The 14,194-nt window shown below is 42.1% G+C and overlaps 1 protein-coding gene across 1 annotated transcript in view; it reads left to right on the plus strand.

The window, feature by feature from the left end:
• ABCC1 (ATP binding cassette subfamily C member 1 (ABCC1 blood group)) overlaps positions 1-14,194 on the plus strand; it is an 852,279-nt gene that overhangs the window by 790,378 nt on the left and 47,707 nt on the right. The window contains exons 25-27 of the mRNA XM_077448931.1: positions 373-499; positions 7,909-8,010; positions 11,300-11,446. Of these exons, the coding sequence (XP_077305057.1) occupies positions 373-499; positions 7,909-8,010; positions 11,300-11,446 (376 nt within the window). The remainder of the gene's footprint in view (positions 1-372; positions 500-7,908; positions 8,011-11,299; positions 11,447-14,194) is intronic.

Consider the following 14,194-nt stretch of genomic DNA (forward strand, 5'->3'; position numbering starts at 1 on the left):
TCCATTCTAGCCATATATTTTATGTTCAGTTTGAAAAACATATAGCTCTCATGTTTAGTGTTCAATTTAAAGGCCATTTTTAGTAAAATATCCAAATATAATAAGATCAAGAAGTTTTTTTTTCTTTTCGTTTTTTTTTGTGAGATCTTCGGGTTTTTTGTGAATATAAATGTAGAGTGCTACTAACCAGAACCAGCAGTTTAAAGACTTGTTTGGTCAAGGCCTAACACCGCTCTGGGTCTTGGAATCTATTGAAGTTAATTTCTTACATTTATCAGTTTTTGGCATTTACTTTTAGAATACTGTACACAGTCAGTGGTTTCTTGTGTTAATATAATTAACTAGCAACTATGTAATAATTTTTTTTTCTAGGTGGCTGGCCATCAGGCTGGAATATGTTGGAAACTGTATTGTCTTATTTGCATCCCTGTTTGCAGTAATTTCCAGGTCTACGCTCAGTCCTGGGTTAGTTGGGCTTTCTGTCTCCTATGCTTTACAGGTAAGTTGTCTTGATCAAATTTTTTCTATACGTTTTAGTAACCAAATAACTTGAAAGTAAAAAGTATTAGTCTCAAAATATTAAAACCAAAGCAGTCAAAATTGATCTGTCCCCTCTCATCCAAATATAAACTAATACAATTTTTTGCAATAAGTATTGTGATTGGTATAAAGGTGCTTTACAAATATACCACAGTTATCATATTCCTAGTTATTTGCAGTATTTAAATTTCAAAACACACATTTAAATTATAGAAATTAGAAAATTGAGATGGAAAGTGTGTGTGGTGACAGATTAACAATACACAGCAAGCATAAACATGTACACCAGAGCAGTGTTTCTCAACTAAAGTCCCCAAGGCACCCCAACAGGTCATGTTTTCAGGATTATTTCGCAAGGGGGGATTTGATCAGTTTCACTGCCTTAGTAATTACCACAGCCATTTCTTCTGAGGGAAATCCTGAAAACATGACCTGTTGGTGCGCCTTGAGGACTGGAGTTGAGAAACACTGAAGCAGAGTATATGGTTTTCCATTTAATTATTTTCCATTGTTATTGGATTTTGATTACTTTCATTTCCTTGTAGGACAAATCTTTAATTTATAAGGTACCAAAAATGCACTGACCATGTATGTTTAGGGTCCTACTATGACAAATCAGTCGTCCAATGTAGGTGGTGTTTTGGGCTAGGTGTAAAATGTGTTTTGTTTGGTGTGTCTGGCTTCCATCCAAAAAGGATGACTAATTCTTAAAATAGGGGTTGGATTTACTCACAATAGGGATACGAATACATTACAGTTATAAATAGAGAAAGGGGAAAAGGGTCCAACACCCACATACATGCATTCTTTCTGAATCTCTCATACCAAGGGCCCTTTTTGTCCAGAGTTGAAACATGCCCTCCAGTTGGGGGGTTGATAAATTGCAGTCAGTGAAGATATGTTAAACAAAAGGTCATAAAAATGCATTCCTGTCCCAGGCTTACAGTTGACTTCCCGATCACCACATTTGCTGCCCACATGATCTCCCAGCCCAGGAGGAGGTAACCTGTCATTTTAGCCAGATCTGGGCAGTAAACCCCTGCAGGGGTCCTGGTATTCAGAATGTCCATTCTGTCCCTCCTCCTTCTGTAACCCATACTGTCCAGGTTTAGGGGCAGGGGACTGCTTCATAAACGTGTTCAGGTCCACCTGTAAATTTTGTCGGCATACCCGAATGGGCGCTCCATGTTAGTCTATGGAGCGACGGATGTCAACGGTGATATGTCTGCTGACATCCGATCCTCTAAAATCAGACAGATGGCCCTACTTTCGTATCCATCCCTGGCAGATCGGGCGAGATCTGATGAAAACAGACATGCTGTCCATTTTCTTCTGATCTCTCCATAGCAACCAGTGGCGCTTGACAAGCCCCTCCCTGCTCAGTGAGCAGAGAAGGACCTGTCATCTGCACAATGGAGAGATCTCCTGCTGAGCTGGCGGACTCCGTGGCAGTGGATCCGCCTCATGTGAATGAGGCCTAACGGTGCACTAGACACTTAAAATGTACAGGTCACACACAGAAGAATCAGAAGATATAGGTGTTAATGTTATAGGTCACATATAGTGAAAGGAGGGAGATAATGGAGAGAGAAGTGCAGGATAAGAAAAGTGAGGGTTTAATAAACAGGTCAAATCAGGGAAAGGGTGGTACTGATCTATACTATAGAAAGGGATGAATGACAGTTAAAGGGTGCATTTTAACATTGTTGGTACTGTTACGGAATTGCATTTGTGCTTGCTGGTGTTCAGGAGGCTTTACTTTTACACAGCCATTGTCTGAGTTTCCTGTTTATCAGCCAGGAAGTAAAACACAGCTCCTATTGGCAGCCTTATTTGACATTCTGTGATCCTATGATTGGTTACAAAATTCATGCCATACAGAGCCACTCTCATGGGCTCTGTGGCTTTTTCCTGTGATCTGCTGTGTTCAGTCACAATGCAGTTAACGGATTGTGAGTACACAGCAGCACGTTTTTCAGTGCAAATACCAGTGCATCCTCCAAGAACAATAGGGGAGCCGTATAGGTTTGCCACCTCATAGGATTTGTGAATGCCGTGGAAAAACTTTCTAAACACTCAACCTAAATGTTTGTAAAATGTTGTAGGCAAAAGACAAGTATTTGATAGAACTGGAGTCATTTCTCAGTGTTTGGTAGTGCATTGAAGCCTGGTAATGAAATAGTGAAGCGCTTTTAGTTAGGGCTGCAACTAACAATTATTTTAATAGTCGATTAGTTGGTCGATTATTGTTTTGATTAATCAGATATTACCCTTAAACAAAACACTGATGTATAATTTAGTTAATATGTAAAAATAAAAGGCAATTTATTCTTAAATATCTATATGCTGTGGTAAATATAAATGATCCACTATATGGTTAGGAAGCAAAACCTATGACAGACCCCTTGTCTTAGGCAGGTGGCTTAAGCTTCCTGCGCATACTGTCACTTATGCTGGACATTAAAAAAAATGTTCTGCGACTGTACAAATTTTTTTCGGAATGAATATTCTCGTCCGAAAATTGATACGTGTATGGCCAGCATAAGGCTTGGATCACAGAAGTTTGCTTTTGAGACGTTTCTGCAGTGCTTTTTGCTGTGCATTTTTGCACACGTGATTTTACTGCGATTTGTGTTTTGCATTTTTTTTTATGCTTTTCTTTTTTTTTTTTTTTTTGCACAATATGTTGTTGGGCAGATTAAAGTACATAAATTGCAGCAAAAATGCACTACATGCTTTTTTTGCAGCTTCTCTGAACCTTTTCAAATGTGCAGCGTCTGTAAAAAAGCATAGATGTGAACGATTCCCCTCCTCTGGGGTCCCCCACGATGCTTCTGGCTCCTCCTACCCTCAGTGAGCTCCAATAGCAAGCTGCAAAGTATAGTATATAGTGCCCCTATAGTAAGGTAAACAAACTCTGCCTTTAGAACTACTCACTTCCTGCCCAGGACTACATGTCCCATGAGGAATTGCTCCTCTCACATTCACAAGTTCTCAGGCACTTACTGACATGTATCATGTATGGTGTACTGAGCTGTATGTGTGCTGCACTGTATTTCCTGACATGTAAACATAATGCATTCTTTATGCAGGCCAACTAATCGGCTGGCCGATTAATCGATTCTGAAAATACTTACAACTGACAACTATTTTCATAACCAATTAGTTGTTTTGGCCCTACTTTTAGTCATCTTTTTGTAATCCTTTCCTTGCGGAAGCGTTATTTATCTTACATTTATGTAAGGATCCTTACATAGTTATGTTGTATACATGGAAAAGAGGACCAACAAACTACAGTAATCATGTTAACAAGGACCTATAAGAATAGCAAATCCTCCTGCGCTTGAGAGGCTGCTGTGCTGCTGATTGAAAACGCGTGTCTCCACTGGTACAGCCACCGCAAAGGCTGTGCTGCCACTCACAACAGGTGGGTGCCTCTCCTTTTTCAGAGCTGGGTTTGACGTGCAGGTAGCTGGTCTTTTTATGATGAGTACGATCAAAGTCCCATGTGACCTTTAATTTAGGCCCCTCCCTTGAATGGGCGGGCTGGCGGCAATCCAGTCAAAAGGGTAGGTGAATAAGTACAAACGCGTACATTTCCCAAGACCATGCATCAAAAAAACAAATTTGTTTAAAAGAGGCGCGTGTTTAATACTAGACCAGTGATGGCGAACCTTGGCACCCCAGATGTTTTGGAACTACATTTCCCATGATGCTCAGCTACACTGCAGAGTGCATGAGCATCATGGGAAATGTAGTTCCAAAACATCTGGGGTGCCAAGGTTCGCCATCACTGTACTAGACCATTAAATATCGATTCACTGTGTATCATGCTGCGAACAACTAAGATTTATATGTAAATGTATATATGTGAGAATGCGTCACCGCCATCCCAAAGGGATCACTCCTATGGGTTATGAAGTGGTCAAGAGTGACTGACTAGTGCAGGTGGGGCCAGGCTGTTGCTGTCTCTTATCAGAGGCGGAAGGGGCACTAACAATTGTACAGAGGTCCATCTGGCTCTTGGAACGCTTGTCAGCCGAAACGTGGAAGTGTGGCCACGATGTGCATTCCAGGCGCTGGCCCTGTGACATGCAGGCGTCACTTCCGGAGACATGGGAATAAAAGTCCAAACAAAGCCGACAACAATGTTTGGAAGTCGGAATAGTGGCCGTGGTGAGCCGCAGACATTACATCCGGCCTCCTGTGGAGCAAGGGGGCATGCGGAAGTTGTTGGAACCTGTTGTCACTGCTTAAACTGACCTGACTATCTGATTCTTTTAGCAGTGACACCAGGTTCCAACTATTTTTGGATGGCCCCATGCTCCGCAGGAGGCCGGCAGTGACCTCTGCGTCTCACCACGGCCACTATTCAAGCTTTCAGCCTCTGTTATCCGGATATGACAGATTCCCTCCTCACCGGAAGTGATATCTGCATGTCACAGGGCCAGTATCTGGAACGTACAACGTGACCACGTTTCCAGGTTTCGGCCGCCATGCTTTACAAGAGCCAGATGTCAGATTTTAGATGGCACTCTGTACAATTGGTAGTGCCCCTTCAGCCTCTGCATGAGACAGCATTAGCCTGGCCCCACCTGCACTAGTCGGTCACTCTGGACCTCTGCATAACCCAGTGGACTGATCCCTTTGGGATGGTGAGTACCCATTCTCACATATATACATTTACATATACATCTCCATTGTTTGCGGCATGATGCACAATAAATATATATGATATTTGATGGTCTAGTATTAACCAGTTCAGCCCCGGAAGAATTGGCTGCTCAACGACCAGGCCATTTTTTGCGATGGGGCACTGCTTCACTTTAACTGACAATTGCACGGCCGTGCAATGCTGTACCCAAACAAAATTGATGTCCTTTTTTTTCCCCCCACAAATAGAGCTTTCTTTTGGTGGTATTTGACCATCTCTGTGGTTTTTATTTATTGCGCTAGAAACAAAAAAGCGACAATTTTTTTTTATTTATTTTTTTACTAGTAATGGCAGCGATCTGCGATTTTTTTATCGAGACTGACATTATGGCGGACTCATCAGACACTTTTGACACATTTTTGGGTCGTTTGACAATTGTACACCGATCAGTGCTATAAAAATGCACTGATTACTGTATAAATGTCACTGGCAGGAAGTGGTTAACACTAGGGGGAGATTAAGGGGGTTAACTGTGTTCTCTGTGTGTGTGTTCTAAGTGTGGGGGATGGGACTGACTATAGGAGATGAGATCATGTTTCCCAGATTATAGGAACTCAAGATCTCTCTCCTCACAGAACTGGGATGTGTGTTTTTACACACACACATACAGTATGTCCCTATTCTGCCTCTCGTGCCCGGCGGTCATCGTGTCCGTCAGTCACGAGCATCGGCACCCCCACTGTGCAATGGGTGCACGCGCCTGCTATCCCGCTTAAGGGAGCCAACGTACAGCTACGATGGTTTGGGATCGTGCCGACCTGCCACAGTATGACAGCGGCTGATCAGCAAGTGGTTAAACACGCACCTTTTTTATACAAATTTGTTTTTATGATGCATGGTCTTGATTGTAGGAAATGTATGCATGTTTGTACTTCTTCACCTACCCTTTTGACTTGATTGCCACCAGCCAGCCCATTCAAGGGAGGGTCCTAAATTAAATGTCACATGGGACTTTGATCATACTCTTCATATAAAGACCAGCTACCTGCACTCCAAACCCAGCTCTGAAGAGGGGACGCCCCTCGAAAATGTGTCAGCTTTGTTTGGACTTTTATTCCATGACTAATACTATTAGCGGATCTTGCGACTGGAGCATCTGGTGGAATTTATATTTTGCTTGACATATGCCTTCCAACTGTGAGTATAATGTACACATTTTTAAATAATAAATTGTTGCAAAGGTAATGCGCAAGGCTGGTGTGCCCTCTGTTTTCTTTCATTAACAAGGACCGATGCCTAATTTCATTTCATTTTGTTTTTAAACCAAGGTTTGTGTTGTAGGAAATGGGAAAGTGATGACAAGCATTATGAATGTCAGACTAGGTTCACACTAGCTGCAGCTGCGTCTCACAGCAGGGGTTCAGTGCATCCCTGTACACAGTTTCATGTGCGACTCGTGTCCCGATATTTAGCTGACTTCACACCTAAAATGGACCAGAAGACGCACAGTGCGCTCAGTGGCTGCCCCGTGAACAGACTCCCTTGAGAGCCGCTCAGTCTTCTGTCATGCGAATTGAATGCAGGGAAACCCTGCATCCAATTCGCTTCAGTGTGAACCTAGCCTCAACATTTGTAATGTTGTAGCAGCCATTGTCCCTTATGATGGAAATTTTTGTTTGGGAGTAAAACCTCTCAGAAAAGTAGCAGTGGAATTTTTAATACTTATCTTCTATCTGCACTATTTTCAGTGTTGATTACTTACATGGTTATTTCAGTCTTCTGTGGCTTGCAGAAAAAGTGAACCAATTGATTGATTTTCTTCTTGTATCTTGTGAAGACCTAGTTAGATTTTCAGCTTAACATTTGCTGAAGTAGTTACTAAGAATATTAACAGTGTTAGGCCCCTTTCAGACAGGCGGACCGTTCAGATCCGCCTGTCAGTTTTTTCAGGCATATCTGAACGGTCGCTCCATACAGCTCTGTGGACATGTGTGGCATGTGCACTGACATCCGATCCGCTCCGCAAAATCCAGATGGATGGATGTCCTATTTTCCATCCTTCTATCGGATCAGATGAAAACGGACAGGCGGTCCGTAATCATCCGATCCCCCCCCCCCCCCCCCCCATAGGGGGAGAGCTGACTCTGACAGGTCCGCCCCTGCACAGAGTGCAGAGGCGGACTTGTCATCTGCCGGCTCAGAGGGGATGAATGGAGCGATCCCCGCTGAGCAAGCGTAGTAGTGAAAACTGACAGCCCCGTGAGAAAGGGGCCTTACACTTAAAAATTGATTCTTCATTATGTAAAATTGCTAAATCATTTTGGAGCTAAGTTGCAAGTCAAGCTCTATACACACCATTAGATTTTGTGGTGATTTTTTTCCTTTAGATTTACCAAAACCATATAATAGGAGGTCAAACCTTAGGAGTTTCAATTTGTATGCAATCAGGCAGGCCCTTGCACTACATGGTTTGGGTAAATCTGAAGACAAAAATCAGCAGAAAATCTGATGGTGTGCATGAGGCTTAAATGGCACCAGGCCAGGTTGCAGCCTTGTGCAGGTATGTTTTTTGCCATTGTTGTCTTTTATAGATAGTCCGTTCTTGATTCTGAATTTTTTCTAGCTTACATTTCAAAGGTGGGGCTAAAAGCTTTATTAACGTGTGGATTCTAGTTCGTTCTGCTTTGTAGTCTACTTGTATTTTTCTGTTATAGGTGACAACATACCTGAACTGGCTGGTAAGGATGTCGTCAGAACTGGAGACCAATATAGTGGCAGTTGAGCGAGTGAAGGAGTACTCTGATCTGGAGCAGGAGGTACAATGCAAACATTCAAAGAGTTATGCTCATCTCTGCAATAGTGGTCTTAGAGCAATTGGACAATACAGTGCCTTAAAAAAGTATACATACTCCTTGAAATTTTCCAAATTTTTTTATGTTGCAACCAAAAACGTTAATATTGGGATTTTATGTCATAGACCAACACAAAGTGGCATATAATTGTGAAGTGGAAGGAAAATTATAAATGGTTTTCCACATTTTTTACAAATGAATATCTGGAAAGTGTGGCGTGCATTTGTATTTAGCCCCCTTTACTGTGATACCCTTAACTAAAATATAGTGCCTTCAGAAGTCAACTAATTAGTAAATAGAGTTAACCTGCATGTAATTTAATCTCAGTATAAATACAGCTGTTCTGTGAAGTCCTCAGAGGTTTGTTGGAGAACCTTAAACAAAAATGGCATCATGAAGGCCAAGGAACAAAAAAGACAGGTCAAGGATAAAGTTGAGGAATAGTTTAAAACAGGGTTAGGTTATAATAAATATCTCGAGCTTTGAACATTTCATGAAGCACTGTTCAATCCATCATCTGAAAATAGAAAGAGTATGGCACAACCGCAAACCTTCCAAGACATGGCCGTCCACCTAAACTTAAGGCCGGGCAAGGAGAGCATTAATCAGAGAAGCAGCCAAGAGGCCCATGGTAACTCTGGAGGAGTTGCAGAGATCCACAGCTTAGGTGGGAAAATCTGTCCACAGGACTATTAGTTGTGCAATCCACAAATCTGGTCTTTATGGAAGAGTGGCAAGAAGAAAGCCATTGTTGACAGAAAGCCATAAGAAGTCCCATTTGCAGTTTGCGAGAAGCTATGGGAGGGGGGACACAGCAAATGTGTAAAAAGGTAAGATGAGATCAAAATTGAACTTTCCTTATCGTATATCACGGGACACAGAGCCACAGTAATAACTGTATGGGTTATATGGCATCTTCAGGTGATGGACATTGGCACACCCGAAACAGGAAGTTTAATTCCCCATATAACCCCTCCCCTTACTGGGAGTACCTCATTTTTTATTTGCCAGTGTCTTAGGTATTGGTCACAAGTAAAGATGTGCTGTCATGAGCTCCACTGAAATATTCCTTGCTGGGGCAAGCTATGCAAGCTAGGCCTCCTGTCCGAAGAAACAAGGTTTTACCTGTAACACTTCTCTTTTTAGAGAGCTGGACCCCGGGATCTAGTATTTGTAATTTTTCAGCCATATTCCTGACTGGGTAGGGAAAACTTACTTAAGCGCAAGAAATGAATAGGAAAAAATATTCAACCCAAAGATAAATTAAATAAAAATCTGTAAAACAGCTGCAAGCACTCAGGACAGGCCAGCCAACCAAAAATGAGTGCCTCACAGCAAATAGTGCTGCTCTATCTTCCAAAGACAAAGGCAAAGTGTTAAATATATAATATATCAAAAAAAGTGAGTGCAATCAATAAGAATGTGTGTTAGATTAAATCATCCCAAAGAAGAAAAAAATATCCAACCTTATAGGGGACAATCTATAATCTAGTCAAAACAGCATCCAAGTGCAATGTGCTAATTAAAGGTGCTAAACAGGTGGGGAAAAAAGGGGGGGGGGGTAAAATCCCTTAATTAGAAATTGATTATAAAATATTATAAAGTAAAAATATGATCTATAAGATATAAATAAAAAAATATATATTTTTGGGGGTCAATCCACATCCAAACCCCAGCATAAATACATATATAAAAAATTGATACATAATTACTGATGTCCCTAATTATAACGGACATTAAGTGAATATATTCCACTATAATATGAATCCTGTGTCACAAAGGAAGAAAATGTTAAATCTAAAAATGAATAGCTAATCCAGAGAATATGTGCAGAGCCACACACCAGTGTCACTACTAAATGATGTAAGGCATATAGTGGTAATTGTTCATTCAGAAAAAACGCAATTCAAATTAGTACAGTTATCAGAGTGAATATATATAGAAATGTACTTATCCATACAGGATCATATAAAGGAGGGGAAGGTTGGCTCGTCCTAGGACTATAGGCAGCTTCAGCCCTTGAAGATATCCCAGGAAGGATCACTACACTTATTCCTTTTTGATCTTGATCATAGGGTTTATAGCACCACCTATAGGAGTGGACACTAAGCAGAAAAAGAACACAGCACCACCTATGGGTAGTCCTAGCGGGTATATACCTTGTCTCTGCTATAGGCAAGCCAGTCACAAAGAAGTGTCAGAAGTATAAACTCCAAAAAAAGGGGGTGGGTGCTGTGTCTGTCAAACGAAGAAGAATAGGATTTTACGGTAACAAAAATTCTGCTTTCTCTTACGTTCATTGATAGACACGGCTCTTCTGTTTCTTGATGATTGTGACACCCCAAAGCAGTGTCTCAAGGAGGAATGGGCAAACAAAAAACAAGGGATTTTAAACAGCCAAAAAAAGCATCGCAGATGCAGACACATCAACTTGTAAAATGGTTTTAAAATTGCTCACAACCAGGAAGGCATCTTGTATATCTGAGACACATATGCCTTAGGTTGAAACGCTCAGGAGGCACCAAGCACTCTGGTAGAGCGTGCTGCAATGGGGAAGGGAGGAGCCCGACCCTTAAAGTGATGTTAAAGCTTTGTTTTAAAAAAAAAAAAAAAAAAACTGTTTCATCATGCTTACCTACTCTGAAGTGATTTTGCACAGAGCAGCTCTGATCCTTCTTTTCAGGTCCCCTTCAGCCTTTAGAACCACTTTAAGGGTGTAAGCCAGAACAATCATTTGCCAGATCCAACAGAGGCCTGTTTGTCAGATCTTCTTGAACAATATACTTAAACTGTAACAAGCACATGAATTTAAAGATTAAAACTAGTATTTGTAGTGGAAATTACAGCAAAACTATAAGCTAATTCTACAACACTAAGAACAGGGGTGCACCTGCCCACGGACCAAAAACCACTGAGCTTAAAATCTTTACTCTATAAATTCAAATTTAAAAAGGATTGCAAAGTGATGCTGTGTATTTGTATTAAATACCAAATTTAAGTTAGAGACAGAATGAGTATGTCATAGATTATATCCACCATATGGTTCCTATAACTGGTCTATGTATAGCCACATCTATGCTATCGGCAAGATAATATAGAATAATAAAGTATAAGTGTGCCCCCTGTTCACTAGTAAAGGACTTTGGCTCTATTCTGCAGGGCGGTGCTAAAAGACTTTGCTGCCTCCCTGAAGCCCAGCTTACTAACAATGTGGATGTGTACTATGTTTTTTTTTTATTGGATATTTATTTAGGCTCCATGGACTCTTTTGGAGACTAAACCAGAAAACAGCTGGCCTCATGAAGGAAAGATCGAGTTTCAAAATTTCTGCTTGCGTTACCGTGAAGATTTAGACCTAGCATTGAAGAACATTAATGCTACTGTCCAAGGTGGTGAAAAGGTAAGTGGACAAGAATTAATAACCAGTTATGATTTCTCTACTTTTTATACAACAGTGTCATTGTTTGCAGAGAAATTTGTGAACTGCAGTTCATGCAGTTGTAGCAATGACATGGATTGGGACAATTTAGAACACTTCGAGTGCTCACAAAAAAAGTCACCTTTTTATTAATGTGGTTTAACCAACAGACAAATTCAGTGTGGAAATTATAGTTAACCTTGCCGCCCGCCCTATAGCAAATAGACGGCGGCAAAGTGGTTTCATAATCCTGACCGGACGTCATATGACGTGATCAGGATTATGAGCCGCTGCGCACCCCTGGGGGCGCGCATCGCGGCGATCGTTGTTGCAGGGTGTCAGTCTGACACCCGGCAACTACGATCTCGGTAAAGAGTCTCCGACGGAGACTCTTTACCACGTGATCAGCCGTGTCCAATCACGGCTGATCACAGGGTAAATAGGAAAAGCCGGTGATCGGCTTTTCCTCACTCGCGTCTGTCAGACGCGAGTAGAGGAGAGCCGATCGGCTGCTCCTCTGACAGGGGGGGGGGGGGGGTCTGTGCTGATCGATTATCAGCACAGCCCCCCCGAGGATGCCCACACTGGACCACCAGGGACGCCACCAGACCACCAGGGATGCCAAGGACAAGGTATGCCACCCTAGACCACCAGGGATTCCAGTCAGTGCCACAATGGATGCCAATCAGTGCCCATAATGGATGCCAATCAGTGCCCACAATGGGCATCACTGATTGGCATGCATTATTGATTGGCACTGATTGGCATCCATTAGTACAATATATTATAATACAATGCCGCCTATCAGTTCCCATCTGTGCCGCCTATCAGTGCCTACCCATGCCCACCTGTGCCGCCTACCCATGCCCACCTGTGCCGCCTACCCATGCCCACCTGTGCCGCCTACCCATGCCCACCTGTGCCGCCTAAACCATGCCTACCTGTGCCACCTATCCATGCCCATCCGTGCCAATTTGTGCCACCTATCAGTGCCCATCCGTGTCGCCCATCAGTGACACCCATCAGTGCCGCCTATCAGTGCCACATATCGGTGTCCATCACTGCCACCTCATCAGTGCCACTTCATTGGTGCCACCTCATCGGTGCCCATCAGTGCCACCTTATCAGTGCCCATCAGTGAAGGAGAAAACTTACTTATTTGCAAAGTTTTGAAACTGAAACAAAAAAAACATTTTTTTTTTCAAAATTTTCGGTATTTTTTTATTTGTTTAGCAAAAAATAAAAACCGCAGAGGTGATCAAATACCACCAAAAGAAAGCTCTATTTGTGGGAAAAAAATGATAAAAATTTCATTTGGGTACAGTGTTGCATGACCGCGCAATTGTCATTCAAAGTGCGACAGCGCTGAAAGCTCAAAATTGGTCTGGGCAGGAAGGTGTTTAAGTGCCCGGTATTGAAGTGGTTAAAATGATTCCTTGCTGAGTGAACTTTAGTTGCACACTAGTTGCTTGTTTGTGGAAATCGCATGCAGGCTGAAAGCATTTGTTTACAATTCAACTTCTTCAGCCCGCAGATGGAATTGTGGTTCACTTGCTGTGTACAAAAATGGCCAAAGTTCAATGTTAACATTTGTAATATTCTTAGCTTATAATTTAACCACTTCAGCCCCGGACCATTTTGCTGGCCAAAGACCAGACCACTTTTTGCAATTCGGCACTGCGTCGCTTTAACTGACAATTGCGTGGTCATGCGACATGGCTCCCAAACAAAATTGACGTCCTTTTTTTCCCACAAATAGAGATTTCTTTTGTTGGTATTTGATCACCCCTGCGTTTTTTATTTTTTGCGCTATAAACAAAAATAGAGCGACAATTTTGAAAAAAACACATTATTTTTTACTTTTTGTTATAATAAATATCCCCCAAAAATATATAAAAAAACATTTTCTTCCCTCAGTTTAGGCCGATACGTATCCTTCTACATATTTTTGATTAAAAAAATCACAATAAGCGATTATTGATTGGTTTGCGTAAAAGTTATAGCGTTTACAAAATGGGGATAATTTTATGGCATTTTTATTAATTTTTTTTTTACTAGTAATTGCGGCGATCAGTGATTTTTATTGGGACTGTGACATGGCGGACACATCGGACATTTTTGACACATTTTTGGGACCATTGTCATTTATACAGCAATCACTGCTATACAAATGCAGCGATTCCTGTGTAAATGACACTGGCAGTGAAGGGGTTAACCAGTGGGTGGCAGTGTAGGGGTTAAGTGTTCCTAGGGGTGTGTTACTAACTGTTGGGGGCTGGGCTTTCTTTTAGTGAACACTGATCTCTGCTCCAATCACATGGAGCAGAGATCAGCGTCACTTGTTGCTAGGCAGAACGGGGAGATGCTGTTTACAATGGCATCTCTCCGTTCAGCCGCCCCGTGAGACGATCGCGGGTATGCCCGCGACCGGACTCACAGGGGGCCCGACCAGCACGCGAGCATGCCGGCGGCACGCTCGCAATTGCAGGGCGGCATTAAAGATTGGACGTACTTGTACGCCAATATGTCCGCCCGTGCCATTCTGCCGACGTACATCAGCGTGCGCTGGTCGGGAAGTGGTTAAAGCTGAATTCCAGGCATGATCTTTATTGCATACTTACATTGGTTCAGCTTGGAGCACTTACCAGTCTAAGTATGCATATTTCATACCTGGGAGAAAGCTGGGGAAGCTGAGGATTACTGCAGTAGTTGGCACTATTAAAGTGAAAT

This window comes from Lithobates pipiens, unplaced genomic scaffold, assembly GCF_037356315.1.
Source record: "Lithobates pipiens isolate NorthernLeopardFrog02 unplaced genomic scaffold, aLitPip1_a1.2 Scaffold_22, whole genome shotgun sequence".
In the NCBI taxonomy this organism is placed as follows: Eukaryota; Metazoa; Chordata; class Amphibia; order Anura; family Ranidae; genus Lithobates; species Lithobates pipiens.